This window comes from Odontesthes bonariensis, chromosome 8 (genome assembly GCF_027942865.1).
Source record: "Odontesthes bonariensis isolate fOdoBon6 chromosome 8, fOdoBon6.hap1, whole genome shotgun sequence".
NCBI lineage: Eukaryota > Metazoa > Chordata > Actinopteri > Atheriniformes > Atherinopsidae > Odontesthes > Odontesthes bonariensis.
The window spans coordinates 17,591,473-17,612,890 of record NC_134513.1 but is presented as its reverse complement, the minus strand read 5'-3'; the positions used below and the strand labels follow the sequence as shown (position 1 = coordinate 17,612,890).

The window sequence follows — 21,418 nt, the reverse complement described above, 5'->3', positions numbered from 1 at the left end:
TGGCAACAGGTTTCCTCACGGTTTCTTATTATTTATTCATTTTTATTTTATTTCATTTGGGTGTGTGCATGTGATCCTGCGTGTGAATGCACATGTCTGTTTGTGTGTATCCCTTTTGTTCTCAATTTGATTACAGAAACACAAATTCCAGAATAAACTATTTATTATTTGGTAGATAAAAGTAAAGAAAACAAGTTTTTATCTCAGTAACATAATAAAGTGTAACTGGATAAAATGTGTTGTAATCTTATATCCAAATGGTTAAAAAAATCATCGTCCTTGTAATACAGCTCTGGCAAAACACTTCTGGACATTACTTAACACAATGCACTATTTAACCATTGTGGGTTGTAATGGCTACCACTCTGTAACACATTAATACAAACAAGTTTGATTTGTAATACTACTTTCATAATCAAAACTTTGACCCCCAGGAACTTCCCAATTATGAAAAAACAATTAACTTTGTTCTAAGACCCAAAAAAACTCCAAAGAGAAAAAAAAGAAGATTAGAGTAGACGTTGTAACTGAAAAAAAAAAAAAAAGAATGGATGCTCAGACTTTGGCTCCTCTCACATAGACTTGATCATCATTCTGCTGGCCTTAAAAGAGTAGGGTGCAGGAGGCTTCCAGGTGTGCCAATGAAGGCCTGAAGCCCATCCGATGTGGTTACCAAAAGGATGCCATTCGCCGTTTAGACTGGCAGAGCCACACTTGCTATACCACCAACCGCCGCCCTCTGAGAAGGTACACTGTGCCACAGCGATGTCACCAAAGATGCATGGGGAGCAGCCATCATTGTCGCGGTCGATAGTACTGAACCCATAGCCATTTTGGTCGATGCCAGGATAGGCACCACGAATGGCGTCACCTTTGGACAGAGTTAAAAACATTTTAAGGTATTGTTGGGCTTTGTGTTGAAATACATAAAAACACAGAAAGAGAGCGCTGTTTTTCCTGAGCAAACAGCTATATACGTGTCTGTACTGACAGCAGATGACAGAGGAAAGGGCCAATGTTACAAAACAGCAACTGTGCCATAGTTAAAGATGCTGTAGTACCTGCGTTTCCACTGTATATCCCAACAGACAATGTGTAAGCTGTTGCCTCGTTTCCCAGTCTAAAGTCGCTGTACTCAGCGAAAGCAGAGCCACCTTCATGATCCCACAGGTCCACTCTCATGGTCCACCTCTTGGAATAGTCTTTTGTTAGGGAGAAAACATTCTCCAGACCAAGCCAGTGGTCCTCTGAGGAAATGAACAGGGCATAGGGTCTTTTCATAATCTGCACCAAGCAACAGAAACTCACAAACCCATCGTTCAGTGCATGCAGCTGCTTAACATTCTTTAGAATCTAAAACCGCATCCAAACTGTAAAAGAATGGGTCACCTTGCCCACGTTGTAACTAACCTTTCTGGGATTATGTAATCATAGTCATAACAACAGTAAACAGATTATTTACATACGTGTCAGGTCTCCAAAGCCACTTTTATAGGCTGCCCAGTCTTTGTTAAAGGAAACCGTTTCTCCACTGCGTTTCTGAAACACTGTCCAGCCTCCATCTGAACGCATCTCACAGTACACCTGTGCAGGAAATCAAGTGGAAAAAACAACCATGTCAGATATCCTTCAATTTCCTGGACTTTCCTTTAAAAGCTGAGATGTTTGACAGGATTTTGGGAGAAAATATTTTTGTGTTACTGACGTCATAGAAGTGAAATTGTAGTAGTTAGTATAATTGTAAAACAAAAGTTAAATAAAAACATCAATAAAAACAAATAAAAATTAACTATTAAAGAGAATGTTTTTCCATTGCATTGAAACCTGCAAATATTAACACACCAAGGTATCCTTTCTCTTAATTGAAAACAATTCACTCAGTGCAGTAGCCTGGCTGACACGTCCACATCTCGATGAGATGGTGGTCTGGGAACTAGGTGTGCATTTTCTCGTATTTGAGGCGTGGTTTACGAATGCCTAGAGCCGTTTATTTGGTGCTACGAATGTCTATCAAATGGCGTCTGGTTCTTCTCATGCTGCTTTGCGCGCGATTCATAGCCAATTGTATCACTTATACCAGATGACGACAGAAATTCGACGAGGAAGAAGAAGAAAAGTAATAAAACTAAACTCATTTTAAAAATTACTTAAAACACTTTAAGGCTGCATCGAACGGTAACGTTGTGTCCGCTGCCATGTTGGATTAACACTCTACAAGCTTCGGTGTAGCGCAGAGACGTCGTCATCGTCTTGCTCCCCCCGTTGTTCTGTGATTGGTTCCCTTACTCAGGCAAAAATAAGGGCGGTGGTTTCCAGGCTGACATTGCAGTGAGAATGAAATCGCGTGCAAAGCAGCATGGGAATTCCCAGGCTATCAGTGCAGTACAATATGATTTAACCTTCCCCTATATACTGAATCACACCTTTGAGCACAGTCTTAATGGCCGAGAATTACATTCAGAAAGTAGTGAAGCAGTGACAAAATAATAAAATTAATCTAATATAAAAGCAGATTACTCTTTTAAAACTGAAATAGAAAAGAGACATGGGAATGGAATAATGTTCCAGACATAAGTTTAGAAAAAGTCAGGTGAGGTAGAAAGAGCTTCAGGACATTCTGGATTTGAATTTTTATTATTATTGCTCTTCAGATTGATCCTTACTTGATAGAGTAGAAAAAGATGAAATTCATATACCAGTTGTGGAAAGATTCCATTATCCTGATAGAGATTCCATCCTGTTGCAACTTTAACTTTAAACACTTCAAACACTTTAAAAAAAATCACAACCTCACAAGTATTCAACACCTACAGATCTCATCACTTCCTTCATCAGTGTAAACAGTCTAAACACTTCTCTGAATCCAAGTTTGACTTTGAATAATTTCTTCAATATTTGCACACTCTCAGTTATAAGCAGAAATGGCTGTAACCATTTAAGATTGTTACCTGAAAGGGGCTGCTGGCTCCAACAGGCTGGATGAGATAAACTCCACTGGGTGCATGTGATGAACGAGTCTTAATGTGTGTACAGTCTGTTTCTGGGGCTTGTATGACAAGAGAAAAGGTTGACCACAAATATTAGATATAGCATCTTTAAATTTTATCATAAGAAATAATTGAATACGCCTTACCTTGAAGAACAGGTATTTCTCGCTTATTCTAGCAGAAATGAAAACAGTTTTAATGTGAAACTTGTTTTTGTATAACTACACAATTGAACTAACAACATGAAAGACACAGCAGAGTTATATTGTGCTTGTCTGAGAGATGTCTTTTATATTTACCTTAGTCTGTTCTGAGACGCTCAAAAGAAGGGCCAATATGAGCCCACAATAACCAAGGAGACTCTTCATTTTGACCTAACATGAATGACAGTCAAATACCCTAATAATTTTTAAGGGAAAAAAGCACAACATAGAGCTTAGTCACTTCCACAAATCAAAAAGGTAAAACTACACCCATGAAGGATACACAGATCAACGTACCTGCATGTTGGATGAACCTTCTATCCAAAGTCAAACTCCTCAACAGACGTAGCACCTTTTAAACACTGGTACCACAGCTCTTTTCAATTCGTGATGATATTTATTACTGCCCAGAGGCACTTAGAACGCTCATTTTTCTAACCTCCTCGTCCAGTTTCACCTGTTGCTGTAATCAACGTTCCAAGGCTGACCAACAAGAAAGACAAGCCAGGTTACTGAGGCCTGACAGAGCCAGTTTGAAAATACTGAAATTTTTACATTGTGAAAACCAGTTCAAATAGTAACTCATACCTTTTAAACTCATGGGAAAAAAAACAGTGTATTAAAATAAAACAAATTCTTGGAATTAGCTCTAATTTTTGTACTGAATTATTCTGGTCCCCTGAGACTTTGGTGAGAAGCTTATGTGACGGGGTAGTGGGTAATTAAGGCCAGGTGTGGCCAATTCCCAAGACAAAAGCCAATAGGAGCTGTGCTGCACAGACTGCAAGGTGTGTGGTTGTCCTTTATTTGCTGGGGAGCAGAAAAGCCAGGGTATGTACAGCAGGAATCTTAAATTGTTTTAAAATGTGTGCCCAGAGTCACACAGGTGACGGTGGCGTAGTGTACCGTCAGAGGTGACAGCAGGAGTTGGCCACCAAACATTTTGGAGACGGGTGCATGGTGCCGTTGTCAGCTGTTGTTTTAGTATTATTTTCTTTTGGTTTTATTGATTTTATTTAGCAACTGAGCCAAAGCACCTCGTAGCTGTGGTGGTGGTATCGGGAGACAGGTAGGTGGACTTTGATTTGCATGGTTTTACTGGAAGTGTTTTAATTGCATGTGTGTCATTTGGTGTTTTTATTGTCCTACTGCCAAACTGTCTGATTTAGGTTCTGCCAACCACCTACAGGATTTTAACGCTGTTGTAAATAAACAAATACATTTTACTCTCTAAACTGTCGTCTTCATGGTTGTGGGCCTTGCCAGGGGGTTTAGCTAGGCTTGGTTAATCACCAGCCGCAGTTGCTACACTTACATTACTCTTTTTTAGTTGTTAAGGTTTTTTGTTGAATTTGATGTATATGTCCACTTTGCCTGGAGGTAAAATCTTAACAGCTCTGACTATCCTTTAAGTTTTTATGTCATCCACAAGGTCACCCCCCCATGAGCTGTCACCTTCCCGTGATTTGGGGGGGGGGGGGGGGGGGGGTTTGCATGCCCCAATGAGTCTGGGAGCTATGTTGCCCTGGGCTTTAAGCCCCTGGTAAGGTCACCCAAGGCAAACAGATCCTAGATGAGGGACCAGACAAAGAACAGCTCACAAAACCCCCTATGATGCGCAAAATTATTGGACAACACGTTCCTTCGCCCGGACACGGGTCACCGGGGCCTCCCTTCTGGAGTCAGGCCCAGGGGTGGGGCCCGCCAGCAGGTGCCTGGTGGCCGGGTCTGTGCCCGTGGGGCTCGGTCGGGCACAGCCCGAAGATATGACGTGGGCCTCCCTTCAGACAGGCTCACCACCCGTGGGAGGGGCCAAGGGGGTCGGGTACAATGTGAGCTGGGTGGCAGCCGAAGGTGGAGACCTTGGCGGTCTTATCCTCGGCTATTGAAGCTGGCTCTTTGGACGTGAAACGTCATCTCTCTGTTGGGGAAGGAGCCTGAGCTGGTGCGCGAGGCTGAGTGGTTCCGGCTAGATATAGTCGGACTCATCTCGACGCATGGCCTGGGCTCCGGAACCAGCCTCCTCGAGAGGGGTCTCTCTTCCACTCTGGAGTTGCCCGTGGTGAGAGGCGCAGAGCAGGTGTGGGCATACTTATTGCCCCCCGGCTTTGCGCCCGTACATTGGGGTTTACCCCAGTGGACGAGAGGGTAGCCTCCCTCCGCCTTAGGGTGGGGGGACGAGTCCTGACTGTTGTTTGTGCTTATGCACCGTTAGTAACGGACACAAACAAACGAGAAGACCTTGGCAACTAGAAGACCTATGCAGGAAATCTAAAACGTGGTTTTGTTTTATACTGTTTGTAATGTATGTTTTCGTTCGTTACCTTTGGAAAATTATGTTTTTTTTTAGTTCTTCAACCGCAACCCGCCCGAATTTAATTAAAACACGATTTTTCGGCGTGTCGTCCGCCCGATCCGCGGGCTCCGCGGATTCAACCGCCAACCGCGCATCTCTACTGGAGAGGGGTGATTGGGAGGAACGCCCCCCCGATCTGAATCAGAGTGGTGTTTTGTTGTTGGACTTCTGTGCTCGTCATGGACTGTCCATAACGAACACCATGTTCAGGCATAAGGGTGTCCATATGTGCACTTGGCACCAGGACACCCTAGGCCGCAGCTCAATGATCAACTTTGTGGTTGTATAGTCTGACTTGCGGTCGTATGTCCTGGACACTCGGGTGAAGAGAGGGGCGGAGCTGTCAACTGATCACCACCTGGTGGTGAGTTGGCTCCGCTGGTGGGGGAGGAAGCCGGTCAGACCTGGCAGGCCCAAACGTATTGTGAGGGTCTGCTGGGAACGGCTGGCGGAATCCCCTGTAAGGCGGAGTTTCAACTCCCACCTCCGGCAGAGCTTCAGCCATGTCCCGGGGAAGGTGGGGGACATTGAGCCCGAATGGGCCATGTTCCGTGCCTCCATTGTTGAGGCGGCCGACCGGAGCTGTGGCTGTAAGGTTGTCGGTACCTGTCGTGGCGCCAATCCCCGAACCCGCTAGTGGACACCAGTGATGAGGGAAACCGTCAAGCTGAAGAAGAAGTCCTATCGGGCCTTTTTGGCCAGTGGGACTCTGGAAGCAGCTGATGAGTACCGACAGGCCATGCGGAACGCGGCCTCGGCGTTTGCTGAGGCAAAAACTTGGGCTTGGGAGGAGTTCGGGGAGGCCATGGAAAATGATTTCTGGACGGCCTTGAAGAGTTTCTGGTCCACCATCCGGCGGCTCAGGGGGGGGAGCGGTGCACCGTCAACACTGTGTATGGTGAAGGCGGGGCTCTGCTGACCTAAACTAGGGACGTCGTGAGTCGGTGGGGGGAATACTTCGAGGACCTCCTCAATCCTACCGACACGTCTTTTGATGAGGAAGCAGAGTTAAGGAGCTCGGACGTGGGGCCTCCCATTTCGGGGGCTGAGGTTGCAGAGGTGGTCAAAAAACTCCTCGGTGGCAAGGCCCCGGGGGTGGATGAGGTTCGTCCCAAGTTCCTCAAGACTCTGGATGTTGTAGGGCTGTCTTGGTTGACACACCTTTGCAACATCACGTGGACATGGGGGGCAGTGCCTCTGGACTGGCAGATCGTGGTGGTGGTCCCACTCTTCAAAAAAGGGGACCGGAGGGTGTTTTCCAACTATAGGGGATCACACTCCAGGGTGTTGGAGAGGAAATTTCGACCGATTGTCGAACCTCGGGTTCAGGAGGAGCAGTGTGGCTTTTGCGCAGGTTGTGGAACTGTGGCCCAGTTTCACTATCCAGTCTATATGTGTTTTGTAAACTTGGAAAAGTCTAGAAAATAGTCTACAAAAAATCCTGAGGGAGTATGAGGGAGTCTGGGATACCAGAGTTGCTTTTACGAGCTATCAGGTGACCCAACAGGTCCTTGACTAACCGAAGCAAGACCTGTATCCGCATTCTTGGCACTAAGTTGAACTTGTTTACAGTGCGTGTTGGACTCCACCAGGGTTTCCCCTGGTCACCGATCCTTTTTTCATGGAGAGAATCTCAAGACAGTCGTGGAGAGGAGAGTGTCTGGTTTCGGAACCTCAGGATTGCATCTCTACTTTTTATGTGTGATGCGGCTCTATTGACTTTTTCAAGCCAGGACCTCCAGCGTGCACTGGAGCGGTTCGTAGCTGAGTGTGAAGCGAGGGTGTCCTGATATGCAGCGTGACAATTTTGTTGCGAGTGATTCTATTGGTTCAGAATCCAAACCAATCAAATCACCAATAAGAAGTGTTAAGGGGCAGGACGCTGCCGCGAAATGTCGTCCAGATAGACACAGTGCGAGCAATTTTTTTTAAAGGGTCGGTGTCATCGCTGGATGGAGCGACATCGCTCGTGGCAGGTCAGGACAGGCTGATTGAAAAGTACGCATTCTATCCACTTTTTATCACTCGCTCGCTTTCAGTCAGGATGGGGTGTGAGGGTCAGCTCTTCCAAAGCCGAGGCCAAGGTTCTCAACTGGGGGGGCTTGGTATTCCATTACCAATTTATCAGACATATCTGTCCTAAAGTGCCACTAGATCTAGGCTGTATCATTCTCCACCCCCACTTCATGTACCACTCACTTAGACTTCTAACTGATACTGAAAACAGCTGTCTATGCACCACTCCAGCCATTCATCCACCCATTCATTTTCTGACGCTTATCTGGGGGCAACTGTCTAAGCAGAGATCCCCAGACTTCCCTCTCCCAAGCTCCATCTTCCAACTCACTCTTCCGACAACAAGTGATTTACACAAGGCATTCAATTTTAACCTCTGAATGTTTTAATGTTACTTCCCTTCACGTAAATGGCAACAACTAAAAAGAGCTCACTACACCCCAAAAAGACCCTGAGGCAGACACACTCCTTCTCTTATAACAAGTCAGGCTTGCTAAACTGGTCATCAAATTTATTCAACCTAGACAAACTAGGCTCTTTACATACCTCCAGATAAGAGAATATATTTGAAGTTCCTGACAGCTCATAAGCAGGGGTCAAAGTTCTGGTATGTGCATCTGTTGACAGAAATGAAATATTGTTCTTTTGTATAATACCATAAACAGGAGAAATTATTTGTCTGCATCATCCTTTATCGAGCAATCTATATTGATATTTGCAGTTTGATGTGCTAGATGTCATTACACACATGTCCATTCAGATTAGTCTAAGGTGTGAGTGATGGTGTTGTATAAGCTGTGAGTATGGGTCTGGCATGGATGTCCTCGTGTCGATACATCAATAACAGAGACAGGCAAAAAATGTATGTACTTTAGAATAAAAAATATGTTGATTGTTGATACAGTTTATTTTAATAGTTAAAATTTCAAATACTGTACCATAAACAAGCTAGAACAAGGGCATTTTAACATTCAATAGCCTAAGTGACTATGTAAGAATGATATCTGTAATCCAGTTTTTTAATTACATTTTCAGATAGCTGTGTTAAGTCAGAGACACAATCAATTATATCCTGGCTCCAGTTTCATCAAAAAATCCTCAAACCTCTCTCATAAAGTAGTATCAAGAGGCAGCATATCTTTCCATATAAGTCTTGCTGTCTTGTTCGTGATGGTGTTTTCAAAACCTTCTAGCAAGTGACCTGTTGATGCGTTCTGTTCTGTGTAGCGGGTAATTAGAACAGACTGAACAACTGATATTGAGTTGCTTATTTGGTGTGCCTCCACTTCCTCACTTGGGTGGTAAAGTTGCAGGTGAATCCACAGATTTATTGTTGCAAAGCTGCTTTGTTTAAAGTCCACATACAGCTTTATCGGTGTAAAATACTTTATAATTTACTGGGTAAAATTCAGAATACTTCCAAACCGTCAAATCTTAAATGATTTGGTGTTGTGATTTTCCACTTAGGATAGATTTACTTGCTATCTTCCTCTATTTTTGTAGCAAGTAAGCAATCATATATTAGCAACATGAGCCTATTTTAGTGAAAGATTACTTTCGTGAAAAGCATACATTACACCAAGATTATCCTGGAGCACCATCTGCTGGATAATGTGGTAGAGATGGTCAAAATTAAGTGACAGCATCACACATAGTCCACACTTTCCCACATATATCAGCTAGCTATCAACATCAGTCTGCCAGGACACTGGTGTAAAAAGTTGGGAATAAAAAGCGACAATGAGCTGAGAGACACAGTTTGACAGATATTGGCAATTGTCAACTATAAGTTATTACTGCTAATTTTACCTTCTCATTCCCATGTGTCTGGCACTGTCAAATGTAGCCTCCCTTATTCTTTTTTACTCTGTATGATATAACTAGTAGTCTATCAGCTGATAATTTGGCAGCCCCTTCTCTTTTGTGTCCTGTTTCAAACTCCAGAATTATGATTTAATCTCTAATTTTGTTAAACTGTTAAACATTGTAGGTTGTTGCAAATTTTATGGTACTATGAAAACTAATGTTAGCATTTGTGAGTTAGCATCAGTAACTCACCTCTACAATAGCTAGATTTACAACTGCTTCCCTCAATACCAACAAAGTTTTTTTTTTGACGGACAACATTTCTCCTCATTTTTATTCTTTCCTGTTCAGTTTATGCCTATTAGGCTCATAATTAGGCTGTCTGTTATGTGCTTATGCATTTGATCTATTCAGCGTCAAAACCCTTAAACTTGGCTTAGCTGTTCTCCCTTATGTTATGTTTTAATTTCAATTAATGACAAAGTCTGATGCTGAAACAATTATAAATGTTTTTGTAGTGCAAATACTGTACATAAATGTTTGAAAATATAGTTTTTGCAGCATTCATTACTTTAGAATCCTTTTGCACTGAAGTAATTTGTGTTTTTCTTTCATGCATTTATGTTAGATTAAAGCAAACGTTCCCCATAATAACAAAAATACTAAATCTGCACAGAGTACATTACAATTTAAAACAAGAGCTCCAAGAGTGAAAGGGATGAACAGTTACAAGGGTCAGGGGACAGAAGGCAGCTCCAGATGCCAGTGCATTCAACAACATCTTTCCAAGAGATCTGAAATAGAGTTCTCAACAGGTCGGGTCGGCCCGAAAAACCAGACGGGACCCGCGGGTTCGGGTCGAAAATATAAGCAGATGACTCGGGTCGGGTCGGTCCTCGGGCTTAATCTTTTCCGCCCAGTGAAATAAAATAAATCTATCTATCTATCTATCTATCTATCTATCTATCTATCTATCTATCGTAATGAAAGTCTGCATGGAGCGGGGACAGACATGACACCGCTGCGTGCACGCCTTTAGCGGAGAAGAAGATGGAGTTGGTAAAGAGCAAACTTGCTGCAGGTGAATTCACCATCGCTACAGGAGTGGGAAATCAGAGGTCTGGAAAGTGTTTGGAGTGGTGCTGGATTCTGATGGAAATTCCACAGGTTATGTGCAATGCTCAAAATTCAAGGAGCTGTTAAAATTTAGCGGCCAAAAAAAAAAGGGACGTCCAGCCTGAGCCGCCATACAGTAAGCTGCGGGCATTCGGCCACCGCCACTGCACATAAGTACTGTAACGTCCCACAGGCCGTCAGTCTCTATAGGATAACATGGGAAAACTCGACCCCCGGCGTCGGACCGTGGGACGGGTTCGGGTAGATAATTCATATTGATGTGTCGGGTTACATTGGGCTCGGGCTTTGAAAGCCATGGGCCGGGTCGGGTCGGGTTGTAATTTTCAGGCCCGTTGAGAACTCTAACCTGAAACACCACTGCCTCCTATCAGGTCATTTCAAAACTAACAGGTGGATCCAGGTGCAGACGCTGGATCAGGTAGAGTAAAAGATTGGACCTGAGATTTATTTTCAACAACAGCGTAGTTTGGTCAGACAATGTTTTTCCAGCAGACAGGATTCCTGGGGAGGAAAAAGAGAATGCACATTGGCATGGAGCAAGGTAAGTAAAATACTACAGACAAGACTAAGGGAGTGTTCAAACAAGTTTGATTTGTAATACTACTTTCAGAATCAAAACTTTGACCCCAAGGAACCCCCCAATTTTGGAAGCGAAGTCTTGATCATCATTCTGCTGGCCTTAGCAGAGTGTGCAAGAGGCTTCATGGTGCGCCAATGGAGGCCTGAAGCCCACCCGACGTGGTCACCAGAAGGATGCCATTCACCATTTAGACTGGCAGAGCCGCACTTGCTATACCACCAACCGCCGCCCTCTAAGAAGGTACACTGTGTCATAGCAATGTCATCAAAGATGCATGGGGTGCAGCCATCATTGTCGCGGTCGATAGTACTGAAGCCATAACCATTTTGGTCGATGCCAGGATAGGCACCACGAATGGCGTCACCTTTGGATAGAGTTAAAAACATTTTAAGGTATTGTTGGGCTTTCAGAGTGGTTATGTTGACATACAAAAACAGAAAGAGAGCGCTGTTGTTTTTGAGCAAACAGCTATATACGTGTCTGTACTGACAGCCGATGGCAGAGGAAAGGGCCAATGTTACAAAACAGCAACTGTGACCCTAATAACTGTTTCAGTAAGGAACAATAAAACCTTGATCTTTGTTTTGTAGTTATATTATCAAGGTCTCAAACTTAATTTGATATAAACTATGTATTGGGGAAACTTTTCTAAATCAGTTGTCTATGTAGATTTATTAAAAAGCCATAGTTAAAGATGCTGTAGTACCTGCGTTTCCACTGTATTTCCCAACAGACAGTTTGTAAGCTGTTGCCTCGTTTCCCAGTCTAAAGTCGCTGTACTCAGCGAAAGCAGAGCCACCGTCATGATCCCACAGGTCCACTCTCATGGTCCACCTCTTGGAATTGTCTTTTGTTAGGGAGAAAACATTTTCCAGACCAAGCCAGTAGTCCTCTGAGGAAATCAACAGAGCATAGGGTTTTTTAATGTCTTTTCATGATCTGCACCAAGCAACAGAAACTCACAAACCCATCGTTCAGTGCATGCAGCTGCTTAACATTCTTTAGAATCTAAAACCGCATCCAAACTGTAAAAGAATGGGTCACCTTGCCCACGTTGTAACTAACCTTTCTGGGATTATGTAATCATAGTCATAACAACAGTAAACAGATTATTTACATACGTCTCAGGTATCCAAAGCCACTTTTATAGGCTGCCCAGTTTTTGTTGAAGGAAACCGCTCCTCCACTGCGTCTCTGAAACACTGTCCAGCCTCCATCTGAACGCATCTCACAGTACACCTGTGCAGGAAGTCAAGTGGATAAAAACAACATGTCAGATATCCTTCAATTTCCTGGACTTTCCTTTAAAAGCTGAGATGTTTGACAGGATTTTGGGAGAAAATATTTTTGTGTTACTGACGTCATAGAACTGAAATTGTAGTAGTAAGTATAATTGTAAAACACAAGTTAGATAAAAACAAAAGGAACTATTAAAGAGAATGTTTTTCCATTGCATTGAAACCTGCAAATATTAACACACCAAGGTATCCTTTCCCATACTAATTAAAAACAATTCACAGTAGTATCATAAATATTGCAGTACAATATGATTGAACCTTCACACATTTGAAGACAGTCTTAGTTGAAAAAAAGACAAAAAAGCAGGATAAGATACACCATTTTTTTAATTTACCTAAAATGTCTAGCCTGGCTGACGCGTCCACATCTCCATGAGATGGTGGTCTGGGAACTAGGTGTGCATTTTCTCGTATTTGAGGCGTGGTTTACAAATGCCTAGAGCCGTTTATTTGGCGCTACGAATGTCTATCAAATGGCGTCTGGTTCTTCCCATGCTGCTTTGCGCGCGATTCATAGCCAATTGTATCACTTATACCAGATGACGTACGTAGAGCGACAGAAATTCGACGAGGAAGAAGGCAATAAAATCTTTCAACGTGAAACGTTTCTCTTTTTTAAACTTGCGTTCAAAGCTACTTAAAACATCGAACGGTAACGTTGTGTCCGCTGCCATGTTGGATTAACACTCTACAAGCTTCGGTGTCGCGCATAGACGTCGTCATCGTCTTGCTGCCCCCCCGCCCGTTCTGTGATTGGTTCCCTAACTCAGGCAAAAATAAGGGCGGTGGTTTCCAGGCTACCTTTGCAGTGTGAATGAAATCGCACGCAAAGCAGCATGGGAATTCCCAGGCTATAAAATGTCAATGGCGAGTTAACATCTTGGACCGGACCAAACACAAGATACAGATTTTACATTTTAAATTTGCAGAGTGAAGTTCCAGAAAAGTTGGGAACATTTAAATGTGTGAGGAAAAAAATGCAAAACAAAACAAAAAAAAAATTGTTTGAGCCTTTATTAAAAGTAAAGGAAATTAGGGTCTTCACCGATGCATCATCATATGTAGAATATTTTACGCATTTCTAGAATTTGTTTAAATTTGACAAATTTTTTTTCAGTTTTTCAAAGAGTGTTTATTGGCATTATTGTGAAATGCTAGATTTCAACCGCTGAGAGTTGGCATTTCCTAAAATAAACAACTTCCCTCACCTTGATCACAACATGCCTTTTCAGAATTTAAATAAATTCTTCTGCATCAGCAGTTTCTTCACGCATGTGAAAGGGTCCTTCCCCATCTTTGGCATGTTCTCCCCCAAAAGAAGCTGAATTGTGGACCGTTTTAATCTTTACAAGGCTGAGGGCCAAAGAATTCCTCAAACGTTTCACAACTTCATGCATGTTAGATGTTGACTGACCAAAGTTCTTTGCAATTTTGCTTTTTAAAATATATTTCTTTCACTGATCAATGATTCCCTGAAGGAGTTCAAGATAAAGTAGTGAGCCATGACTCATCCTTTCATGGGAAGACTAAGCAGGATATTGACAATTACATCCAGAGGGAAAATTGAGAATCGGTTGAATTTAAATTAAATGAAATAGATCGGCATATATCAACGGCATTGTTTTTTGGGTGCAAAGGCTGCATTATCTTTTTGAAATACACCCTGAATGGTACAACCTTTATGCCAAACACTGAACATAAAGATTGTAACATACATTTTATCCTGAAAAACGGACTGCAGCATATAAACATGATACCTTGAATGGGGTCCTGACTCCAACAGGTTGGATTGCATAAACCCCACTGGATGCTTGTGGTGATAGAGTCTTAATCTGTGTGCAGTCTGTTCCTGAAGTTTACATGACAAGAGACAAGGTTGACAAACAGTTACACATACAGCATATTTGCATTTTATCATAAATAAGCAATAACAGAGAGCTCCTTACCTGAAGAATAAACTCCTTTTCCCGTTTTCTAGGAATACAACACAAACATAATACTTCAGCTTGTGATTAACACAAGGCTAAAGCTTGTGTGAATACATAATTTAACAGCAGCCAAAAAGGGAACACCTTGCAGACTTGGATTATTCTGTCTGGAATACAATTCATTTCTTACATTTGCCTGCTCTGAGAGGACAAAGAGAACCGCCAATATGAGCCCACCATAGCCGAGGAGACCCTTCATTTTTAACTGAAGGGGGAAAAAAAGGAATCACAAGGCCGTGTAATCATAGTCAATGTTAAATAAAGTTTTAAAAGTCATTACTCAGTTCTTACAAGCATTCACAAAAGAAATCAGTTTAGATTTTAATTTCACATTACATTAATAGGCCAAAAAGATTCAAAAAGCAGCTGAATAGTCTGTATCGTACTCCGAACACATACCTGCTTGTTGGACAAACCTTCAATCCCCAAGTGCAAACTCCCCAACAGAAGCAGCTCATTTTATACACAGGGTGAACTGCCACACCTACTTCCTAGTTATGATCATTGCCGTCATTTCCTGCCAAGTCAGACTGAGGGAGAAAAGTTTTTGCAACACACAAACACAGTGACTGTCACTATTCCTCTGAAAGAACACATCCAAACTACTGCACAGAAAGTTCAACTCTTTCATCTGGCTACTCCTCACTGTGTAAACAAGTGACAACTGGGCTGTAAAAGACCAACAGAACCAGTTCTGAAAGATCCACATTGTGAAAGCCAGTTAAAATAGTTGCTCATGCCTGTGAAACAGACCAATACAAATAGTTTCCTTAGAAACCAACAGAGAATTAAAATAGAATGCTAACCTTGATTTTTTTTTTTTTTTTTTTTTATATATTGATCCCTCTGAGACTGGTGAGCTGCTTACTTTACTTTTTATGATGATAAAGTATTGAATTTGGTGCATATATACAGTGTTGGTCAAGTTACTTGGAAATAGTAATTAGTTACTGATTATTCTCCTTGATATGGGCTGTTCGGTCTCTGTATGACCGGTGTCAGAGTTTGGTCCGCGTTGCCGGCAGTAAGTCGGACATGTTTCCTGTTAGGGTTGGACTCCGTCAGGGCTGCCCTTTGTCACCGATTCTGTTCATGATTTTTATGGACAGAATTTCTAGGCGCAGCCAGGGCGTTGAGGGGGTCCGGTTTGGCGACCTCAGAATCGGGTCTCTGCTTTTTGCGGACGATGTGGTTCTGTTGGCGTCCTCAGGCCGTGACCTTCAACTCTCACTGCAGCGGTTTGCAGCCGAGTGTGCCAAGCGGCTGGGATGACCATCAGCACCTCCAAATCCGAGACCATGGTCTTCGGCCGGAAAAGGGTGGAATGCTCTCTTCGGGTCGGGAATGAGATCCTTCCCCAAGTGGAGGAGTTCAAGTATCTCGGGGTCTTGTTCACGAGTGAGGGACGAATGGAACAGGAGATTGACAGACGGATCGGTGCGGCGTCTGCAGTGATGCGGGCTCTGCACCGGCCCGTCGTGGTGAAGAAGGAGCTGAGCCAGAAGGCGAAGCTCTCGATTTACCGGTCAATCTATGTTCCTATCCTCATCTATGGTCACGAGCTGTGGGTAGTGACCGAAAGAACGAGATCGCGAATACAAGCGGCCGAAATGAGTTTCCTCCGCAGGGTGTCTGGGCTCTCCCTTAGAGATAGGGTGAGAAGCTCGGTCATCCGGGAGGGGCTCGGAGTAGAACCGCTGCTCCTCCGCATCGAGAGGAGTCAGTTGAGGTGGCTCGGGCATCTAGTGAGAATGCCTCCTGGACGCCTCCCCGGTGAGGTGTTCCGGGCCCGTCCCACTGGGAGGAGGCCCCGGGGAAGACCCAGGACACGTTGGAGAGACTATGTTTCTCGGCTGGCCTGGGAACGCCTCGGGGTCCCCCGAGAAGAGCTGGAGGAAGTGGCCGGGGACAGGGACGTCTGGGTCTCTCTGCTTAAGCTGCTGCCCCCGCGACCCGATCCCCGGACCAGCGGAAGATGATGGATGGATGGATGGATATTCTCCAAGGAAATAATCCAGTTACTTTTCTGATTACTTTACTTTTCAAAAACACGATGCACATCCAGAGTAAGCAATAAAGCTATAGACCTTTCAGCCTAATTTACTCAAACTTTACTCAGAAATTTTTGTCACTTCCTGCTCGCATTTAATCAATAATTTTACCTAGTTAGTGTTAGAAAAAGATTTTAAGTAGGTCTATGATATCATTTTTTCAACAAGGCAACTGTTACTGTCATAATGTCATTTTGCTGGTTGTCTTGGTTACATATAAAGAAGTTAGAACAAGACATCACGTTCTGGCTGGCTTTACAAAATAACATCACTTTGTTAAGGTGGTTAAAAAAACAATCAAGATAGATATAAAACACCTTCAATGACACCGTTGTTACCCTTCACATGCAGTTGCTCTCACAACCACCAAATTTTGCATATATTTTCAATTTTTTAAATATTTTCTTTTACGTTTAAATTAGATTTAGCCTCTTTTTTTTTCCCCTTCTAATTCAATATGACCAAGCTTACTTGATTTACTGACAAGAAAATACTACTTCTTGTAATTCTTATTTAATTTTTTACTTGCTACAGTTTGTAAATTCCAAGTTTGGGTTTGTTGTCAAATGAAGCATAAACTTCATTCATTTGATTAACATCATTACCTTTTTTTTTTTTTTTTTTTTTTTTCGGCTTTTAATGGACAGGACAGTTGGAGAGCAACAGGAAGTAGGGGGCAGGGAGAGGGGGAAGACATGCAGCAAAGGGCCATCCGGTGCGGGACTCGAGCCGGGGCCAGCTGCAGCGAGGACTGTAGCCTCTGTACATGGGGCGGCTGCTTAACCCACTGCGCCACCGACCACCCCAACATCATTACCTTTAACATTTGTGAATGTTGGGACTATAGCAAAGGCATTGCTGTGGAACACTGTTATTCTGAGATGATGTGGAAATTTAATTTCTGTAGTTACAGTTCTTTGTGAATTCCTCATCAGGATTGTTCGATTTGAAAATTTTATTTAGCCTTATGCTTGTCTCATCATGTTTACATGACTTGTGAGACTTCATCTTCCTTTCTCAGGCACAAGATATTCCAGTAAATCATTGTTTTTATTCATTGTTCATTCTGTTTTGCACGCTCCACAGGGCCGTCCGGCACATCAAGGCCATCTGTTTCTGCAGAGATAAGAAGAAGTTAGCTCGCACAGTCCGATATGTGGACACGTTTTTTTTCCTTCTCCTGTGTTCGGGTATGATACGACATGCACTGAAATTGTGAGTCAGAGCTACACTCTGAAACAGTCTTGCTCTCTCTTGTACAATAACTATTAAATAAACCTGCCTGGGTGCTTTTCACCTTAACAGTGCTTGGATAATCATTATTATTTTTTCCACCACACGACACATGCCAATTTTGTGCTGATACCAATACCAATAATGATGTTAATGACACTATTGTCGATGGTAACAATGTAAAACAGAATAGAAGAAAATAACTGAAAATTGTGGAAAAAATATGACACTTCCTAGGAATAAGAACAAATTCTTTCCATTGTTTTCATGGTTACGTCAGTCTATAAAAGGTAGTGCACACAACCAAGGCACACCAGATTAATTGATTGATGTTATTTTATTTGCAATAGGCTGTGTCACGCCAATGGGATTTTCCCCATGTTTTTAGTTATGTTTTATCATGTTTTAGGTTATGTTTTGGTTCTTGAGTTCATGTTTTGCCATTTACTTTTCCCCTCACTTCACATACAAGCTCATTAGTTTCACTCACATCGCCTGTTCATTGTCCCCAGCTGCACTCTTTCACAATCACCCAGTTCCCTATTTAGTTTCCAGGCTCCCCTGTCCTTTTGTCAGATCTTTACCTTGATTTCCTGATTTTCACCCCTCATGCCACGACGTATTCAAGTTAAGTGTTTTTTCATGAATTATGCCAAGTCTTTTGTTTTTCCTTAGTAATGTTTTTTATCCCACAGTCTTGTCTTGTTATCCGACTCAGCCGCGCCTTTTAACCACGTTTTGTTTGTATAATAAACCCAGTTTGCTTTCTATATCCTCTGAGGCCGCATCCCTGTCCTACCAATCCACCCTGTATTGACAGGCTGATTGCAGTCAAAAAGCAGTTTATTTGTGAATACTTATGTTAGGTCGACATATCTGTGTTAAAGGAGCACTAGGTAGCATTTTCACCTAAAATTATAGCCTTCAGGAGTTTAACAAAGACTAAACAAGTCAATAGTAAGCGAATGAAGCCTGTCTCGCTCCCAACAGGGGTCTGTATGCTGAAAATCCCATATGTAACTTCGGCAGGAGCGACCCGCTTCTGAAGTGTCGTGATGCGCGAGAAGAGTCGTTCGTGTTTACGGCACTTAGCTAGGTACTGTATGCTAGCTGTAGCTGTAGCTATGTGTTCGCTTGCGTTGAAGAGCCAACACCAGGCGTTTCATATTCTGCCTTTCACAGACTGAATATGAAACGTTCGATGTTGGTACTTCCCATCTTTGTGAAATTTCTCCAAGCGTGATCTTGTTCATCTACCAAAGTGATCTGCGTTTTAGATCGTGAAGAGTCAGGTGATGACGGTGCTCTAATTCCTCCTGAGTTCGAGACGTAGCCTAGCTTCAGAAATACACGGACTGACCTGATTAGAATAAGAATAGCGTTTTGATCCGAACAAGAATTGTTATCTACAAATGAAAATTGATTAATTTGTGATTGTAATCGGAATAGTGTAGAGCTAGTCTGCGTTTATTGCGGCGTGTGTTGGTAGTGCCTGCGCGCATCTGTCTAAGATGTAACTTTTGTAAGTGTCTGCTAATACAAAGGAATCACTCCACGAATACACCATGATGAGGGAAGAATCCCATTCAAGATCAGCAACAGTCCATCCATACATCCATTATCTTCCGCTTGTCCGGGGATCGGGTCGCGGGGACAGCAGCCTGAGCAGAGAAACCCAGACGAGCTGTCCCCGGCCACTTCCTCCAGCAACAGTATTATAGCATATTATCTTGAGTTCTCTCTACAGAAAATCTCTGATTATAGTATCTTACGTGGGCAGTCTACACTTGTGAATCAGATGACCTAACTGCACTGACTAAATAACACAACGGCAGCATTCGCCACAATGTTTAGTTAGTGGGTGTGTACAGGTGGGCATTTTTACGACAGTGTAGAATTTTAGTTTGACCAATAGAGATCGCTATACTGCCGCTAAACTACCTTGTATCCCTTTAATATGTAAGGGCCAGGTAAACTGTACCCCAACCCCCTGTGACATTCTGCAGGATGAAGCAGGAGCAGGAAATAGATGGATGGCTATGTTGATAATATGCTTTCAGGTGCAGGTTTAGAACAGTGAAGATTAACTCTTACAGTGGACCTTCTATATTCTTCTTGTTTACATGTTCATATTTTCTTTCAGAGCTGTTCTATAACATTTTCTTCAGAAAAATACTTAAAGTATCAAAAGCAGAAAATAACACATGAAATAATTAGAAAATCACAATCAAATCAAACTTTGCACACATTTGGATCTGTGCTTGATCCATTAATTGGTGTTCAATGGTTTTCGCTTTCAGGTATGCGTTGGTAAGCACAAAAATTTCATTTGATCTCTATTTTACAAAGGTTGGTTGATTTGAAGGCAAGTTTATTTGTAGAGCACAATTTGTACACAAGGCAATTTACAGCTACAAAAGTGTTTTACAGCTACATAAAATCACAAGAAGGCAAATAAAATCATTCCATAAAATATCAAAATAACTATTAATTAATTAAAAGCGAAGAGTGCAGATAAAATACTTTCAGTTGTCATGTGCACAGCTAAATAGAACTGTTTTCAGCCTGGATGTGAACGTTGGCAGAGTTGAGGCCTGTCTCACATCTTCTGGAAGACTGTTCCAGATGTTAGAAGCATAAAACTGAAACGCAGCCTCACCTTGAGGTTGAGGTTCCTTCCCTGAGGTTCTCAGATCCCGAGTTGGTTCATATGGCTCTAACATGTCAGAGATGTACTTTGGCGCTTGACCATGAAGAGACTTGTACACAAGCAGAGCTGTTTTAAAGTCTATTCTCTGAGCGACAGGAAGCCAGTGCAGAGACCTGAGCACTGGACTAATATGGTCGTATTTCCTGGTTCTGGTCAGGCCTCAGCAGCAGCGTTCTGGATGTACTGCAGCTGTCTTACAGCCCGTTTAGAGAGCCCAGTGAGCAGGCCGTTACAGTAGTCTAACCTGCTGGAGACAAACGCATGGATCAGTCTCTCTAAGTCTGGTTTAGACACTATTCCTTTGATTCTGGCAATGTTTTTTAGATGGTGAAAAGCTGCTGATGTTACAGATTTAATGTGACTGTTAAAGTTCAGGTCTGAGTCCAATATTACCCTGAGATTTCTAACTTGATTATTAGGTTTTAGAGAGAGAGTCTCACGGTGACTGATAACACTTTCTCTTTGTTTCTGTGGGCCACAGACAATGATTTCAGTTTTGTCTGAGTTTAGCTGGAGGAAATTGTTTTGCATCCACACACTGATCTGTTCGATGCAGCGACACAGTGTATCTACAGGCCCGTGTTCTCCTGCCGTCAGTGACACGTAGATCTGAGTGTCATCTACACAGTTGTGGTAGGACACATTATAGCTGCGTATTAGCTGGCCTGGTTATTTGTGGTGCGGAAATTATTGCATTTTTAATGCCTTGAACTTTGTCATTAAAGACGATTGCAAACTCCTTGAACAAAAATGATTTGAATTTATACATTGAGTACTGCGTTTTTGAGATTAGCTAGAGTTGAACTGGACACTGCGTTCTTGCAAGGGATTTGGATAAGATTTCTCTGATTGGACAATCTGACTGTCCCTCTCTTCACTCCATCCTTGGTTGAGATGGTGTTTACCAACACAGAGGCACTTAGCATCCTAGACAACAGCATTGACGCTGTTGGAAATAACAGCTGTGGAAACCAATGGTGGGGCCCACAGCTTTTGACTGTTCATGTCTTATCTGCATTGGGTGACTCCAAACGGACGGTGCGCACGTTTTCT

General features: G+C 42.7%; 2 protein-coding genes across 3 annotated transcripts; both read right to left on the bottom strand.

The window, feature by feature from the left end:
• Window positions 1-536: 536 nt before the first annotated feature.
• LOC142385432 (angiopoietin-related protein 5-like) lies at window positions 537-11,029 on the bottom strand. Its single transcript, XM_075471976.1, has 9 exons — window positions 10,943-11,029; window positions 8,109-8,179; window positions 3,488-3,673; window positions 3,287-3,386; window positions 3,134-3,161; window positions 2,949-3,046; window positions 1,467-1,584; window positions 1,062-1,247; window positions 537-871 (listed from the first exon to the last, which is right to left on the bottom strand). Exons 4-9 carry the CDS (start codon window positions 3,353-3,355, stop codon window positions 573-575), a joined length of 798 nt encoding a protein of 265 aa, XP_075328091.1. The 5' UTR covers window positions 3,356-3,386; window positions 3,488-3,673; window positions 8,109-8,179; window positions 10,943-11,029; the 3' UTR covers window positions 537-572.
• On the bottom strand, window positions 8,188-14,838 carry LOC142385431 (angiopoietin-4-like). 2 transcript variants are annotated; one of them, XM_075471975.1, is made up of 8 exons: window positions 14,771-14,838; window positions 14,502-14,576; window positions 14,330-14,357; window positions 14,141-14,232; window positions 12,207-12,324; window positions 11,792-11,977; window positions 11,293-11,449; window positions 8,188-11,006 (listed from the first exon to the last, which is right to left on the bottom strand). In XM_075471975.1, exons 2-8 carry the CDS (start codon window positions 14,568-14,570, stop codon window positions 10,976-10,978), a joined length of 681 nt encoding a protein of 226 aa, XP_075328090.1. In that variant the 5' UTR covers window positions 14,571-14,576; window positions 14,771-14,838; the 3' UTR covers window positions 8,188-10,975. The 2 variants fall into 2 exon arrangements, with proteins under 2 accessions (XP_075328090.1, XP_075328089.1); XM_075471974.1 differs by having other exon boundaries at window positions 8,188-11,449.
• Window positions 14,839-21,418: the final 6,580 nt, after the last annotated feature.